At 38.1% G+C, this 18,574-nt stretch overlaps 1 protein-coding gene across 1 annotated transcript in view; it reads left to right on the top strand.

The window, feature by feature from the left end:
* TTC39B (tetratricopeptide repeat domain 39B) overlaps positions 1-18,574 on the top strand; it is a 140,910-nt gene that overhangs the window by 71,730 nt on the left and 50,606 nt on the right. The window contains 4 exon segments of the mRNA XM_016193696.2: positions 3,898-4,008; positions 7,885-8,016; positions 9,274-9,350; positions 17,299-17,366. Of these exon segments, the coding sequence (XP_016049182.1) occupies positions 3,898-4,008; positions 7,885-8,016; positions 9,274-9,350; positions 17,299-17,366 (388 nt within the window).

Here is an 18,574-nt window from a genome sequence, read left to right as displayed (position 1 = left end):
AGCTCATTTCCTGGTAATAAAGGGTGAGCTGTAACTGGAGAGAACTGGTAGGAGTAAATATTAAGAGAACAGGTGAGAGGTAAACTGGAAAACCTGGTAGTTGAAGGGAATCAGTAATTTAAAAAGGAGTGGGATGGGTTTGGGTGGTGGAACACCCACTAATCACACAAGTTACAATGCACAAGGACACTGATTCAAACCACTTGTCCCCACTTGTAGGGGAAGCTTCATCAATGATGAACCAATGCTAAGGAATGTCTCCCTTATTCTCTCCCTCTCTTCCTCCCCTCCATTTATCTCTGTCTCTATCCAATCAACCAGTCAGTCAATCAATTAAAAATAAAGGGAGTGTGAAATTCTGAGCCAAAGTATTTTCTTTTGCCCTTGGGATTAAAAAATCCATTCTCTGTCACCGTGGTATCTCCTGTCCTCCTTCTGTTCTCTGGTTTACTCACTAAATCCCCAGTTTAGAATCTTCCCCTCATTTCTCTATATATCTAGGTGGCTGACTCCATTTTTTTGTTTGTTTGTTTTAGCACTTAGATATCATCTATTGGGGCCTTCTTTGTGCCTCCTATCATGAATGTTGAGCCTATTTCTCCATCTTTTCTCCCAGATTACTCATTTTAGGCTAAGATGACTTTTATTATCCCTAAGATAATAAAAGATTTCCCTGGGAGCTGGGATCCTGTGTAAATCATTCATTGCTGTATTCCTAGCACCCAGAAGGGGACCTGCTACCAGTTAGAACTCCATAAATATTAGTGGGGATTCCACTGGGGGCCAATGGAGTAAGGGATAGAGAGAGAAATGTGTCTGCAGATGCCAGGCAGCAAATGACAGTGAAATTAGACTGGACAGTGAGGATGGTTCTCGAGCTGTTCAGGTAATACTGTTAGAATTTGGAGATAAAATGATAGATAGCAAGCAACCTTCATGGGAAAATTTTTGCAGTGAAAGCTTTGTGAATTCCTTGTATTCTCATTTGGTCACTTCATTCACTAGAAATATAAAGGCAGAGTAATTATGTGTGGCAGACTTTTCGAGAGAAATAGGATTAGTAGGACATACATATGAGAAGATTCATTATAGGAATTGGTTCTTATAATTATGCAAGTTAAGAGACCCCATGATCTGTCTAAAAGTTGGAGACCTAGGAAAACCAATATGCAATTCAGTCTGAACCTGAAGACTCGAGGAGCAGAAGCACAAATGTTTCAGCTCGGGGAGAGAACATAAATTTACCTTTCTTCTGCCTTTGTGAACAAATATTTCTGGCCCTCAGAAGATTACCCACAGTGGACAGTGCCATCTGCTATTCTCAGTTCACTTAGAAAGTCCAGAAATATTTTGCCAGGTGTGTAGATATCTCTTAACCTAGTCAAGTTGATATATCAAACCAACCATCTCAATTCTTACTTCTGTTCCACCCTCCGCTTAGTTTATTATTGTGCTCCCTTAGAAGGAGAGTTGTATTTTTTAAGCATTAAAATTTATTATCTTTATTTATTGGATAGAGACAGCCAGAAATTGAGAGGGGGGGATAGAGAGGGAGAGGGACAGAGAGGCACCTGCAGCCCTGCTTCACCACTTGCAAAGCTTGCCCCCTGCAGGTGGGAAAAGAGTTGCTTTCTAACTCTGAGCATGAGGAATAATTCCATTTTGGTGCAGTGCGTCTCTACCTTTTTACCCACCAGGTAGTATTCACTGAGTATGAACTAGGTTCTAGATACCATCCAAGACACTGGTGTCACAGCAGTGGTTTAAATGATCCTGTTGCATTTATGTAATGGAAAGGGGAAAGTGACAAACATACCTGCAAATACAGGCACAAGATCATTTAGGTGGCGATAGAGCAGATAAAACAAATAAAGCAGTGAGCAAAGTGTGGGTTGGGGGAGTCCTGTTTGAATTGGTGCTTTTTTTATGTATGTTTTTTTATATTTATTTTATTTATTTATTCCCTTTTGTTGTCCTTGTTGTTTTATTGTTGTAGTTATTATTGTTGTTGTCATTGTTGGATAGGACAGAGAGAAATGGAGAGAGGAGGGGAAGACAGAGAAGAGGAGAGAAAGATAGACACCTGCAGACCTGCTTCACCGCCTGTGAAGCGACTCCCTGCAGGTGGGGAGCCGGGGTTCGAACCGGGATCCTTATGCCGGTCCTTGTGCTTTGCGCCACCTGCGCTTAACCCGCTGCGCTACAGCCCGACTCCCTGAATTGGTGCTTTTTAAAGTGAATTCTGAGTAATAAGATGGAACCAGTCCTGAGAAGGTAGATCTTAGTACAGAGGGACATTGCAAGTCAGCCCTTTAGAACACTTTCTGGTTCAGAAGTTTTAACTGATGTGGGGTTTTGTTGACACATTTGAAGAATCATTTCAGACAGATTGGTGGCATAGAAACTCAACTTTAACGAAATCACTGTATTATTCCTTTAACTTACTGAAATATTGGGTTATTGCAAAAGTCATGACACATTTTTGCATAGAAAAATGTAGGCTTGGGGCCAGGTGGTGGCACACCTGATTGAGCTCAGATGTTACGATGCGCAAGGACCCAGGTTCAAGCCCCTGGTCCTCACCTTCAGGGGGAAAGCTTTGCGAGTGGTGAAGCAGGGCTGCAGGTGTCTGTCTCTTTCCCTCTCTATTATCCCCTTTCCTCTCAATTTCTGCCTGTCCCTAGCTAATAAATAAATAAAGATGATTTTTAAAAAATTTAAAAAAAAAGACGTAGACTTTGTTGACAGCCCAATATTTTCCTGTTAAAATTTGCTACACAAAATATTCTAGATGTAACTCTACTTCTAAACAGCAACATTTTTATTAATCATAAATAATTAACAGATGATCTTCAAAAAGTTAAATCATGGGCCAGGGATACAGTATAAAGGTTATGTAAAAGACTTTTCTACATAGACTACAAGGTCTTGGGTTCGCATCCCCAGTGCCGACATAAGCCAAAGCTGAGTAGTGCCCAGCATTTCTCTCTGTGTCTTTCTTTACCTTTCTATTATTAAAACAAAATACTAAAAAACACCAAGAAACCTATAGTCTGGGGAAGTGGCTAAGTAGGTAGAGTTCATAGCTTGTATACACAAGGGTCCAGGTGATCTGGTGTCTCTTTCATAGAAATAAATAAATAAAACATTAAAAAATTAAATCACCAGTCATACAGAATTAAAATTGAACGTATGCTACAGAGTTTAATTTATTAATGAAAGTACTAGAGCATAGCTAGGGTTGAAGGAGATATACAACAGCACATATTTATCTGTAATGTGCTAAATCAAACAATGTTAGCTTCTTTCTAATCTGATAGAGGGAAGTCAACTGAACCTTTACTTAGTCGGAACAGAATTTATGCATCAGTAGACAATAATTACTTTGCATTGGTGTCAGTTACTTATAATTTATAGAGTTGTAAGACTACTCAGTAGAATCAGAAGTAATCAAACTTTTCTGGTTTCTCGAAAAAGCATAATTTTACTCAGAAGTACATTTTCCCTCTCTCTGCCTAATCAAAGTAAAATAAAATCATCTCTACTCTGCCCAGGAATAAGAGTAGTTCCTACAGTTGGTGGTATTTGCAGTCGGATGGGGAGGGGGTTCATTCATTTAGGGCCTGCTAAGAGTAAGAGTTTTTTTATTTGACAACACTCCCATGAATTAGATAGAGATTAGTATTTCTAGTTTACCAGTGAAAAGTTAGTGAAAGTTAGGCTTCCAGAGGATAAAGACACAGGCAAGTTAAGTGGCAAAGTTAGAATTCCAGTCCTCTTTCTCTGCAGTACAGCCCCTTCTTCCACCATCAGACAAACCCAACTCTCTCTGTGACAGATTGCTCATAGTAAAAGCTATGGAAATTCTATGTATTTTTTTTTTCTCTTGATCATTAGGTCACCATTAAGCAAGATGGATCTCAAGTCTGGACTAGAAGAATGTGCAGTGGCATTGAACTTATTTCTAAATAACAGATTCACAGATGCCTTAGAATTGCTCCGACCTTGGTAATTAACTTTTTTTTCGTTTAAATAAAATACTTTTTTTCCCCCAGAATTTTTTGGTTTTGATGCTATAGGGATGTGGAACTTTTTCATTCTTTTCTTCTGGGTTACTTGACTGGTCTAATAACCAAACTGGCATAAGGCTGATTAACAAGAGAAATGCAAAATTAATGTATTATATATATATATATATATATATATATATATATATATATATATATATATATATATATATATATATATATATATATGAGTGACCCAGAAATATGAGATCTAAAAGTGTAATCTAAAGAAAGGAACAAAGAAGGAAATTTATACACATTAGAAATAGAAAAAATAAATTCATGAAGAATTGACAGGACAAAGAAATTTGAACTTGTGGTGAAAAGTTAGTAAAGAAATGACAAAAGCTTTGTTAGTTACATAGACTCCTAGGCTTAAAAATCTGTTTCTGGTTAGAAATTGTCACTCTACTTCTTGGTATATGGAACTGTGTTTTACAGGGGAGACTTATTTTCTGATTTGAGGGACAAAGGAGCATCAGAGTGGCTTTAACTTTTTTTTTTTTCACGAGAGAGACTGAGAGATGTCAGCCAGGCTGCTACTCTGACATATGCAGTGAGGGAATTGAACCTGGGTCCTCACATATACAAATCCTGTGAACTCGCACTGAGCCACCTTCCCCACCACAGAATGCCATTCTTGCACTAGCTATTTCTCAAATTTAATTCAAAATAATATGCAAGAGTGGCATGCTCTGGGGTAATATGTTGTAATCACATTCATATCCTATCTTGCTAGCCAATTTATCTGCATTTCCACTTAAGTATTTGTGAGCTAATTTGCTCGAGACCCCTTACTGTTAGCCAAGTTTAACCCAGTTAAGGATTATACTTTTCAAATTTAATCAATAGAAAATTTTGATTTTCTTATATTTTAATTTTTAAAAAATATTTTATTTATTTATTCATGAGAAATGATAGGACAGAGAGAAAGAACCAGGCATCACTCTGGTACATGTGCTCCTGGGTATTGAAATCAGGACCACATGCTTGAGAGTCCAATGCCTTGTCCACTGAGCCACCTCTCAGACCACATATTTTAATTTCTATACTTCTTGAAATATTGTCATGGTCCATAGAGTTTTATAGGGCTTCATTTTATTTTCTTCAGTGAAATATAGCATGCAAATTTCAAATGCTAAAAATAAGTATAAGAGAATAAAATATCATTGGGGCACATTGTTTTGTGATAGACAACTTAAACTTTTTAATTTAACTAATAATACCTGTTCATTTTTTAAATGTAGCAGCATAATTTGTGCTCAGTCTTCTCATGAAATTCCACTTTGACCACAATCTCCAACTTAACTGACAGAATTCTAACTTTACTAACAGAATCTAATGTTGTGTTCCTAAATATTAATTTACTTGGATGAAGCTTAAATTTCATATAAGTTTTCTAGAGGGTCCCTTGGGTGCATATGTAGAACACTCATTCATTTGAATAATTAATCAGTAAGTTGATGTGACTTTGCACAGTGACTTTGAGTCATGCAAATTAATTTACCTACTGAGGTGAAATTAATTTATCTACTGAGGAGTTTAACTTAATGTGAAGTCTGTTAAGATTCAGAAGAGCTGTTGTCTGTTCACATTTCAGATATGAGGAGCAGATGAGAAAACAGATGATGATCTGTGGCCTAAGGAAATTACTCAGTGTGATGTCCAATAGTTGAGTCAGAATCTGTACTTTGTCTGTTTTCTGCCTTTCTCTTTCTGCTCTGATAGTCTCTCATATTTCCCTTTCCTTATCTGCCTCTTGTTTTCTCTCTGCTTAATCTTTTCTTCCTTTTTGTCTTTCAGTCAGCCTGCCCATATGTTTCCTTTTTTTTTTTTAAAGATTTTTTAATATTTATTTATTCCCTTTTGTTGCCCTTGTTTTATTGTTATAGTTACTATTGTTTTATTGTATTGTTGTATTATTACTGTAGTGTTATTGATGTCATTGTTGTTGGGTAGGACATAGAGAAATGGTAAGAGGAGGGGAAGACAGAGATGGGGAGAGAAAGATAGACACCTGCAGACCTGCTTCAATGCTTGTGAAGCGACTCCCCTGCAGGTGAGGAGCCGGAGCTTGAATCGGTGTCCTTATGTGCACTTTGCGCCACCTTAACCCACTGTGCCTGACCCCCCCCCCCCCCCCCCCCGCTGCCTTTTTGTTTACCTCAGGGGCTCCCACAGGGGCTCCATTTCTGCATAATGCAAAGATTCCTGCTGCCATTGTTTTCTCTTCTTTCTTTTTGATACTCAAGTGATAAATGTGGGGGGGCGGCGAAGAAACAGGAGAGACACCTACAGCACTTCCACTGCTTGTGCAACTGTTCTCTGAAGATGGGGACCAGGGGCTTGAACATTTGTCTTTGCACATGGTCAGAATTGTACCACCACTCCATTCCTCCTTTGCTTTTTAATTAAAATAAGTCTCCCCTTTTTGTCTGTCCCTGACCCCCAGCTGGTCATAATTTGTAATAAAAAAATTAGTATTACATTTGATCAATATGCATTTTCTTTTCTTTTCTTTTTTATATGAAAGAGAAAGAGAGTGAAAGACTGAAACAGCTGCAGTACTGCTTTATCACGAGTAAAGTCCTCTCCCCCTCCACCCCTGAAAGTGGAGATGGAATTTTAAACCCAGTTCTTTATGTATTGGCTAAAGTATACACTTTACCAGGTGTACAAATGCTGGCCCTCACCAAGGTTTATATTACCTGATCTTTTTTCATGTGTCACTGCTAAACATACCTCCCTACTGGCTCTTGAATGGTTTCTTTTTTTTTCTTTTTTTTTTGTAGGAACTTTTGGCTTACAGAGCAAGGTTTAATGTCACAGTTACTGATTACTTTTAGGCTGCTCTTACTTCTTGCAGTTCTTTTGAACAGTTTTTGCCCTCAACAAACTGCAGGTTACCAAAGGCTGTTTAGACTGCTTCCATGGGGTGAGGGAAGGACAATATGGCCTGCACTTATTTTGTGGAACAGCAATCTGTTGTGCATTATATATGAATTAAAAACAAACCATGATTAGATATTTTAAATCATTTTTATTGATATTGGGGTTGTTTATTATTGTTTTTTTTTTCAATTTGGCTATAGACACCACCAATGACTCACTGCTCCAAGATATTTTAAATCTTATAAAATGAATCAGCTTAAGATTTAACAGTTTAAGAAATTTTGAAAAAGAAGTAGTGAGGTTTTACTTTCCTGAGAATTTGGAATGCCTGCTAGTAGAACTAGCTGATGACTTGATAATCTGACTTGTTAAATTTTGATGAGGAACCCAGATGATAGATGTAGGTTAGATAGGTTATCTAGGGGCCATTGTGATTAACCTAATTTACTGCGAAAGTCTTGACTTCTGACTGGGAGAAGTGAGGGAACATTTAACAGTCCTTCATGTTTCAGAAACCAGTAGAATCGTTCTGTTACAAAATACATTTCTAGTGGTTTTTCATTTTAGTAGTTATCACAGGAGCTAGAGCCCCCTTGTTCAACTGGGGGAAAGTTGATTTGCTTTTTAACACTGTCTAGGAATTGAATCCGCAGACTGCCCCCTTGTGCTGAAACAGGAGAAAAACACATTGTTGAATTTTGTTCCAACCTTGAGTAACTTAAATTGGACAGTCCTTGAAAATTGAGGTCCTTAGGTTACGATGTTCCCAGGCTATATAATTTCAGTGATTGTCATTCAAGAGCAAAGGTTGTTACTGTGAAACTCACAACATGAATTTACTAGGACTTCTTGTGACTGGTGTCAGATAAGACCTGAATTCTCTTCAGTTGAATTGAGATGTATTAATTCCCTGTGTTCTCCCCAGTGCTAAAGAAAGCATGTATCATGCCTTAGGCTACAGCACCATTGTGGTGTTGCAGGCTGTCATGACCTTTGAGCAACAGGATATCCAGAATGGCATATCTGCTATGAGAGACGCCTTACAAACCTGCCAAAGGTACGGACTGAGTCGTTGATACTTAAGACGTGACTGCGGACCTTTTTGCTGGTTTAACAAACTGAATGTGTTTTGCCCAATTCAAAACTCTTTGTTCAAAGTTGGTCACAGTTGTATAAAATGGCTTGGAGTTCAACATTTCCTAGTCTCGTAATTTTATACAATAGAGTCAAAATTATCTTGCTAGAAATTGCATTGTGATTTTTGTTTGGCCAAACACTACTATGTCTTCTACCTTTCTTTCTGATAACTTGAACTCTAGGCAAAGGCTGAGGGAGTTGTTTTTTTTTTTTTTTTTTTTTGTAACAAGCATCTCTCTGGCTTCTCATGGCTGTCGCCTGAGTACCACCTGCTAAGCCAGTCCAAGGAAGGACTGCATCTTTTTGTGTGGGAGGTGCCACTTATTCAGAAGGGAGTGCCTTTTTGCTGTTGTTAAAAAAGTATACTTAAGCATTTTTGGTTGGTAAAAATGAGATAAATTTTCACTTTTATTTTAACCTTTTCTCCGTAGGTATATAGGTAGGTCCTAGAAAAGCTATAAATTAGAAATGGAGATTAATATATATATTACAAGAAAAAAAGGGAAGGCAAAAGAGAGAGAGGGAGCGATGCCAACCAGCCCACCAATCAGAGTGATCTTTGCTACATGAAGTGCTGGGGACTGAAGGTAGAAGGAACCTCACACATACAGGTCCTGCACTCTGAAACTGTAGAGATATTTTAATACTGATATGCTAGTGCCTTTAGTGATTATATTGGCAGCACATAAATCAACAGAACCTCCCAATACTGTTTTCTTAAGTCTGTTCTTAGCCTGCGAAGACTCTTTCCAAAGTTGTATTGATTAGCAGAGCTAGTGTTCACTGTTTTGTGTAGGTTCTTCTCATTCTTGGCTAGTGGGCATGCGTCTAGTGCTCACAGAATGCCAGCCTGGTGCTGGGAGCTGGGTCATGTGTACCACCCGGGCTCTAGCCCAACCCTCACCACACTGGAGGAAGCTTCAGTGCTGTGGTATCTTTCTCTTTGTCTCTCTCTTTCTATCTGAAAAGGTCATCCCAGAGTGGTGGAACAATAATAATGATCAAAACAGGAAAGAAAATGATCTTGCAGACTTTAGCATCTAGAGCTCTACCTTACTGACTCTTTGGTCTCATCATGATAGAAAAAATGCCAACTGAAATGAACTCAGCCCGATTTATGTATTTCTTTCTTTCTTTCTTCCTACTCCCCATCTTCCTTTCTGTTTTTTCTATACAGATATAGGAAAAAATGCACAGTTGTAGAAACTTTCTCAAGTATTCTTTCTAGAGGATCATTAGAACAGCTAACTGAAGGTAAGAGCTATGAAAAGTTTTTTTTTCCCTTTCTTTGAACCACTAAACAGCATATTATATAAAATAAATACTTTTCCTCCTCCCCATCATACTTACTGAAGTAGCCATTGTTAGTATTTGATTTTAAAGCTTAGCAGACTTTTTGTGTGTATATATAAGCATATGTATGAGGTATATAGAATTTTTGAAGTTTATCATTTATCTCTTTAATGATGCATGTATAGAATCACATGATACATGCTATACACAATGTGATCCTCCCCCTCATACCAGTTAAATGTATCAATAGCAGTATTCTGTGAGATGTGGTGCTGTAAATTACTTGTTTATTCTCTATTGAAGGAAAGTTATGTTGTTTTAATTTTTTCATTGCTATAAATAATACTGTCCTAAGATCTTTGTACGTATGTTTTTATGCATTTTTGAAGTATCTCTAGAATCCTACTAGAGGGATTAAATAGAATTAGTGGGCCTAAGGGTTTGAAAAGTGAAAGCATTTAGACAGTGCAACTTTCTGCAAAAGGCTGGTTTATATTTATTTTGAAGGGTATTATTATTAATTTTCTTCTTTTTCATTCAGATAGACACAGAGAATGAGCGAGCAGCGAGAGAGATAAAGGAATGAATACCATAGCACTGAAGCTTTCTCTCTTTTTAAAAATTTTATTAGTGACTTAATCTTGATTTACAAAATTATAAGATAACAGGGGTAGAATTCCATGCCATTCCCACCACCAGAGTTATGGATCCCCATTCCCTCCAATGGAAGCCACAGTAGTTCTCCCAAGGTTGCAGATATGGGTTGACTATTATCTTTATAACTATCTCTCTATATTTATATATACTTGTCCGTTTTTCCTATGGTCATGCCTTCTCTTCCTTTCTTTTTTTAATTTAAAATTATTTAAAATTATCTTTATTTAGTTATTTATTGGATAGAGACCACCAGAAATTGAAAGGAGGGAGTCGGGCGGCAGCGCAGTGGGTTAAGCGCACGTGGTGCGAAGCGCAAGGACCGGCGGCAGGATCCTGGTTCGAGCCGCTGGCTCCCCACCTGTAGGGGAGTCGCTTCACAGGCAGTGAAGTAGGTCTGCAGGTGTCTATCTTTCTCTCCTTCTCTGTCTTCCCCTCCTCTCTCCTTTTCTCTCTGTCCTATCCAACAACGACATCAACAACAATAACTACAACAATAAAAATAACAAGGGCAACAAAAAGGAAATAAATAAATAAATAAATATTAAAAAAAAAAGAAATTGAGAGGAAAGAGAGAGATAGAGAGGGAGAGAGACAGAGGACACCTGAATCGCTGTATCAACACTCACAAAGCTTTCCTCCTGCACATTGTAACACATGCACTCAACCAGGTGCATCACCACCCAGCCCCTTCTTTTCCTTTTTAAGTCACACCTATACCTATTGCTACTTCTAAATGTCCTTCCTTTTTTCCTCTTCTTTCTCTGGGTCCTTATAGAGTTGGAGTTCAGAGCCCTCTGGCCATTTCCCCCTAACATTTCTCCCTTTCGGGGAGTATATGGACCAAGATACTTTTTGGGGTACAGAAGGCTTCTGTAATTGGGAAGCTTTCTCCATTGCCATAATACCTCCCATTGATGCCAGGGCTTGAATATGAATCACATGCATGGAAATACTTGCAGGCACCCTATTTGGTGAGGTATCTTCCAGCTTCTTATGGGTACTGGAGGACCTGGGATCATTTTCACATATGAGACTAGAGTACTGATTGCGGGAGAGGATTGTCCTGTGTGATGTCCACCCTAAAAACCATCATAGAGTAGAAAGGTGTTTGATGACCATAGGCACCCAAAGCTTATCTTCTTTTTCTTTAGAAGTTGACTTCTAAGAAGCCATATTTAAGGATGTCTTCATTTTTTCCTTTTTTTTTTTTTTTGGAAATCTGTAAGTATTCCCTTAGTAGTTCTATAAGTTCACTAATCGATGTCACTGGGAAGTTAAATGTGACCCAAAGAAATTTAATTCTTTCTTTTATATTTTGCTTTTTTCTCCTCTATAAACCTTTCCTTCAGTGATTAATTGCGCCCTGCTTTCCTTTTTGTTTGGCAATATGAAGGCTGGTGCTTGAGTTTGTTGTTATTTTTTTCCTTTTTTTTTTTTTTTTGTTTTGTTGCCCTTCTTGTTTTTATCATTGTTGTGGTTACTGTTGTTGTTGTTATTGATGTTGTTGTTGCCAGATAGGACAGAGAGAAATGGAGAAAAGAGGGGAAGACAAAGATGGGGAGAGAAAGATAGACACCTGAAGACCTGCTTCACCACTTGTGAAGTGACACCCCGTGCATTTGGGGATCTGGGGGCTCAAACCGGGATCCTTATGCTGGTCCTTGAGTTTCATGCCATATGCATTTAACCTGCTGCGCTATAGCCCAATACCCTGTTGTTGTTATTTTTTAACCTTAGTTTCTGGAAGAATGACATGCCATATTTGGGTAAAAGAAGAATGAATAATTTAAAAAAAAAGTAACGTAGTGGCTCATTAAAAGTTCTAGCTAAAAAAAAAAAAAAATCTAGCTATAGATCAGGCATTGTACTAGATGCTTAACATTATCTAATCTTTATTACCTCCTCTTTATAAAGTAGGAGCTAAGATATTAAATGAATGACCCAAGATTGCCTAGGAGAGCAGGGTTGGGTTCGAACCTGATCTGTCTTTCTCTAAGCCACAATGCTGTCCCTGGTAATTACTACTTTCTTCTGTAGGTAGATAGAAAATGGGACAAATACATCACATATGAATGAGGAAGGTTGAATTATTCCTTTATTAAACATCTTAGAAACAGATGGTACTGTGTTCTTATATATGAAATACTACTTTTGGACATCACATTTTAGACAGTAGAATAAAGAAGAAAATTACTTTTTACTGATTTTTAAAAAAATAAACAGAACAAAAATGTTGTGATATCACCACACATTATATTAGAATGTTCAAAATCCAGAACACTGATAACACCAAATAGCAAGGATAGAAAGAAAAAAAAAACCCTCACAAAAGTCCAAAAACAAAACTCCAGTAACTCTCACTCATTGCTGATGGGAATGTAAAAACATTAAATAAATAAAAGTACAGTTTACTTTAGAGACAGTTTAGTAGTTTCTTTTTTGTGTTATTTATTTATTTATTCCTTTTGTTGCCCTTGTTGTTTTTTATTATTGTTGTAATTGATGTCATCATTGTTGGATAGGACAGACAGAAATGGAGAGAGGAGGGGAAGACAGAGAGGAGGAGAGAAAGATAGACACCTGCAGACCTGCTTCACTACCTGTGAAGTGACTCCCATACAGGTGGGGAGCCGGGGGCTCGAACCGGGGTCCTTAGTCAGTCCTTGTGCTTAGCTCCATCTGCGCTTAACCCGCTGCACTACCACCCAACTCCCAGTAGTTTCTTTTTTTTAAGTTTTTTTTTTTTTAATTTTATTTATTAATGAGAAAGATAGGAGGAGAGAGAAAGAACCAGATATCACTCTAGTACATGTGCTGCCAGGGGTTGAACTCAAGATTTCATGTTTGAGAATTCAGTGCTTTATCCACTGAGCCATTCCTTGGACCAAAACTAAATCTCCTATTGCCAAAAGTTAATCTCCTTGATTACTTACCCAGAGGAGCTAAAAATTTATGTCTTCATGAAAACCAGCATTTGGGTGTCAAAATATGCTTTTTCTCATAATTGCTAAAATTTATAGGCAAATATAGTTTCCTTGAGTAGGTGAATTGATAAAAGTATGGCACATCCAGACACTAAAAGGAAATGAGCGATCAAGTCACAAAACCTTGGGAAGCACCTTAAATGCATATTACAAGTAAAAGAAGTCATTCTGAAAAAAGACTAGATGATTCTAAAGGCAAAGCTATGAAGACACTGAAAGGTGAATGACTGGCAAGGGTTGAGGGAGGAGTTCTAGGTAGAGCACAGGTGATTTTTAAGGTAATGATAACAGTCTAGGATTTTAGTATTAGATACATTTCACTGTACAATTGTCCAAATTCATAGAGCCTAGAGATACATCACCAAGAGATGAGAGGGAGGGAGATAAAGAGGGAGAGAGAAATACCTGCAGACCCCCTTCACTGCTTATAAAGCATCCTTGATGCAGGTAGGGAGTAGGGGGATTGAACCCAGGTCCTTGCACTTAGTACTATGTGCACTTAACTGGATGTGCCACCACCAGGCCACGCATCAACTGATGCTCATTTGTTTTTAACAAGTGTATTATGCTGATGAGAATGTTAGTGGAGAGCAGGCCAATGCATGTGTGAGGGCAGAGTCATGTAGGATATCCTCTGAAGAAGGAAATACCTTCTGTTCAGTTTCTCTGTGAACCTAAAATTGTTCTAAAAAATAAAGTCTTACATCTTAATTAAAAAACAAAACTTCGATTGTGAGCATAGCTTACTCCAAAATACAGTTTTATTTTGGTTTCTATATCTAAAGATGCACTTAATATTTCAGTGCATCATGAATACGTTTTTTTAAGTAGACTAGAAATTTGTAATTAAATGTTTTGGCAGGTACCTACTCATAAAGTCTGAACAGCTCATTTTGAGTCTTAAGGAACTACTCAGAATAAATCAATTGGAGTGAAGAAATAAGACTTTTATAAATTGTTACATTTTATTTCTGTTGAGTTTGGCTGTCACTACAACCCAAACAGATTTTGTGTTCAAGGGAGCATGTCAAAACATTGTTGCTTTGGTATATGATTTGTTTTTACCCCTTAGTAATTTTCATTTATATCCTTGAGTGGCTGTTTGTCTGCAGGAGTGAGTTTATTTAATTAAACTTTTCTTGGATTTAATGGGGAACAGCCCTGTTCTTTCATGGCTAGCACATTGTTTTTAAAATTAAGCAGATATTTCAATATACTGTTTAGAATTTGAAAGGTGCTTAATATGAAGACTACGTAGTATAGAAGTATAGGAGTTCAAACTTCCTAGCCTTTTCTCTGCCTTCTTTTTCTGGTACTCCATGTGGTGCTTTTAGAGTTCTCTATCTTTCATGTAACCCTGATTTGTCCACCCATCTGCTCAGATCACTGCAAGGATTCACTGTTGCCTGCTGAATCAAGCCCAGACTTTGATGTTTAAGGTTGTCCATAAAATAAGCCCGAATTGCCCTTCCAAGTTCATTGCTCACTTCTTTTATACACCTTGTGCTTCAGCGGAGTGCTGAAGTTTTGTGTGCATTCCTTGTCCCATGTCTTTGCTCATGCTGATCCTGTCTTTGCACTAGCTTCATTTCCTTGGCACATGTTCATGCCAGCAACCTGTGTTTTACCTCACAGGCTTTCAAAGTGAATAATCTTTAACAATTCCTGCTTTGTTACAAGTTTACTTAGGAAGGAGGAGCTCAATGGTTGTAAAAGGGAAGTCTGCCAGTTTATACCCCACTGACTACACTGAGAAAAAGCACATTTTGAGGTGAGGTGAGATATTTCAAAGGTCATTGACTGTTGATGCTTCCAGAATGTGCCAGAGCCACTAATGTATTAAGTAGGCCTGTCATGAGACTGGCACCATCTTTATGTGCTGTTGTCAGATAGTAATTGTATAGTTGCTTCTTTTGAATGTGAACATGACAAGAAATTGAACCAGTTTGTGAGACCCAGTGTGTGTGTCTGTGTGTGTGTGTGTGTGTGTGTGTGTATGTGTGTGTGTGTGTGTAAGTGAAAGAAATACAATACTAGCTCTTATCTACTTTGATTGAGCAATATTTCTCAAGAACTCAGAAGTAACCTTTTTCTGTTACTTCTTTCACAGAAAAATGTCATGCTTTCTAAGCTCTTACCAAAAAGGTAAGAATGGAGGGCAGTTCTCACATAACTCTAGGGAATTCCAGAGCTGGAGAGATAGCTTAGTCTACTAGGACAGATGAACTATGCCTGTGTCACCAAATGCCACAGGCGCAATCCTCAATGCCACCTTATGCCAGGGCTAAGTAGTGTTCTGGTCTCCTGTCTCATAAAAATTAAGTCCTTTCAAAACAGGAACTCAAAAATACAGAATTACAGTTTTCTCTTTAAGTTAACAATGTGTTTAATCATTGCCATAATAAGCATACCATTGTTGTTAAAATTTCGGAGGCTCTAGCGGGCTGGGCTAGCTTCACGGGTGGGTAACAGAGACGCGGAGACAACGGCTGGGCAGGGAAGCTGTATTTCTTTATTCAGGAACAACGATTCATAAACTAAAACAAACTAATCACCAAGCAGAACTCTGTTGTCTCTTTGCGGCAGCGCAAGCACTCTCTCCAACTCCGGAACTCATGAACTCTGGAACTCTGGCCCTCTCTCCGGGTTCCTAGGGGCAGGGCCATGCGGGCCCGCGAAATTAACAGGACTGATCCAATTCTCTTGGCGGGGGAGAACTAGAACCCAATGTAAAGCATACAACAATTCCCCCTTTTCTTTTTAACTAAATGACTACAGTATCAAGGGTGTGGGGTGAACAGAAACATATATCATACAGGCATTTTTAAAAAAGAAACTGGCACAAACATGGAGAAACATGTAAGCAAGTAACAAGAACCAGTGTGTTGCCAAGGGAAGGCCTGAGGGGGCCGGCCATTTTTTGTCTCTGTGGGCAAAACTTTATCAGCTTAAAAAAAAAATTTCTTGCCTCTGGGGGGCTACCTGCCTCAACGGGCATTTGCATGGGGGCAGGGAAACGGCCTAGAGTCCCAAAGGCAGCTGGCTGCAATTTACTTCTATGAAACAAAACTTGTTATTAGCATATTTCTAATAGAGAAGGAATTTGAGACTTTTACATAGCAACAACGTCTTTTTAACCTCTTGTTACACCCATTCGAGATGGAGTCAGGAAAGGAAACCTCAGGCATGAGAATAATTAGCATAGCCATTGTGCGATCTACCATTTCTAATAGAGAAGGTAATGGAGAGTTTTACACATCAACAAGTCTATTTAACCTTTTGTTTAGACCAACTTAGTTAAAATATATTGATTGTTAACTAATTTTTACCTCAGACTTTAAATGTAAGTTAATTTTATCTTTATGAGAATTACGTTGAAAACCTTTTTCATTTAACTTTGTCTAGTAAGAATTTAGACTTAAAGTTACTGTTGATACTATAGTCATTTAGTTAAAAAAATAGAAAAAATTGTTGTATGCTTTACATTGGGTTCTAGTTCTCCCCTGCCAAGAGAATTGGATCAGTCCTGCTAATTTCGCGGGCCTGCTTGGCCCCGCCCCAAGGAACCCCGAGAGAGGGTTCCTGAGTTCCAGAGAGAAGAGTTGGAGAGTTCCACAGTTGGAGAGTTGAAGAGTTGCAAAGTTAGAGAGTTCCTGAGTTCGAGAGTAAGAGAGAGTGCTTGCGCCGCCGCAAAGAGACAGCAGAGTTCTGTTTGGTGATTAGTTTGGTTTAGTTTATGAATCGTTGTTCCTGAATAAAGTAATACAGCTTCCCTGCCCAGCCGTATGTCTCTGGTTGTCTCTGTTACCCGCCCGTGAAGCTAGCCCGGCCAGCAAGAGCCTCCGAATTTTAACAACATACCATCATATTTTAGAAACTAGAATCTTGATAAATCTTGAAAACTGTCAAGCTTGCATGTTACTGTTAAGTTAAAAATTAGTTTCTTCCTCTTTTCTCTTTTAATGTTTGTGAATGTTAACTTCCTTTGTGAACTGAGTATGGGTTTCTGACATTAAATGCCTGACTTTTTGAAGTTATATTTAAGTGGGGCCAAAGGTACTTTCCCTGAACCATTTTGCACATTCTGGGAAAATCTTCCAGAAAAAGCAAGAACCAAGATTCTCATCCACTTTTATGAAGGTACAAGAGCAATCAAGGTTTTTGTGTTTCTCTTGGGCTCATTTACGTAGCGCTCTTTTCTGAACATCTCACAGCAATTACTGTGGACATTTGATTTCCCTTAATGTAATCTTATTTGTTTCTAATAGAGGAAATGCATGCTGAAATCTGTTATGCCGAGTGTCTCCTACAGAAAGCCGCACTCACATTTGTGCAGGTAATGAACTTAGAATCCATACTGCTTGGGAGGCCTGCCAGTGTGACATAAAAAGAAAATGTGACTTAATTCTGTGTCAGTGCTTCACTTCTATTGATGTGAAATTTCAGTGAAAGATATTTGTTGTTCTGATTAGCACTGAAAGAAATATATGTATTCCAGGGAGCTTTATATGTAAGAAGAGCTAATTTTGTAATTGAGTTTTACTGGGACCGGCTGTTTTTTGTGTTTGTTTTTTTGTTTTTACCAGATCACTGCTCAGCTCTGGTTTATGGTGGTACAGGGGATTAAACCTGGGATTTTGGAGCCTCAGGCATGAGAGGCTCTTTGCATAAACATTATGCTATCTACCCCCACCCAGGACCTGCTGCTTTTTAAAGTAACTGTTTTGCAACTGCCATGCCTTATTTTAGGCTCTGCTTCTCTGAATGCAAATTGTGAAACGGCCGGCCCCTCTTGGCACTTGCTAATGGGGATGGGCTGCATGCAAGAGCAGTCCAGCAGAGGAGGTTCCTTCATCCTTGGCTATTCCATTCTTATACCAGATGCTTCAGCAAAGCTCCAATTGTGCATGCATAGAGAGCCAAACTTTTTATGTGTACTTCAGGTGTTATTTTTCCTTTCTTCCTATTCTCATTCTCCTTTGTTGCTTTTATTTCTTTCTTTGAAATAACATTTTTATACATCCCTGAGTAAAACAAGTACATCCTTTTGTTATAGGCAGTTTAATTTCACAACTAGGAACTGTTACAACCAATACTTTGCCTATCACTGTATATTCCAGTACTTCTGAAAAACATGGATTTTTAACAACATGGCTGCCCATGATGGATACAATGAGAGAGAGGTGGGGTAGAGATTGTAAAGCATTAGGAATTGATTCGTAAACTGGAAGATCTTCCTCAGGTTTTATGCTTTGCCTTGTATCAAAATTATTTTTCTTTCTTTTCCTTCCTTCCTTTCCCTTTTCCTTCCTTCCTAGAGCTGGCCTTTTAGGTTAGATTCTGATTTAGTAAAATTGAATTATTCTGACCCATAACCCTGTTTCCTAAAATCCTATATGTTATGAAGATTAGTTAAAAACAATGGTCTCACTACCTTTGTAAACATAATGTTAATCATAGAGACCCCAACTTTTTTCTCATATGTTTTCCAAGTGAATATTTAACAATCAAATCTGAGACTTGAAGGTTTATTTTTTTATTTGG

This window comes from Erinaceus europaeus, chromosome 10, assembly GCF_950295315.1.
Source record: "Erinaceus europaeus chromosome 10, mEriEur2.1, whole genome shotgun sequence".
In the NCBI taxonomy this organism is placed as follows: Eukaryota; Metazoa; Chordata; class Mammalia; order Eulipotyphla; family Erinaceidae; genus Erinaceus; species Erinaceus europaeus.
This window is presented reverse-complemented; position numbering and strand designations above follow the sequence as displayed.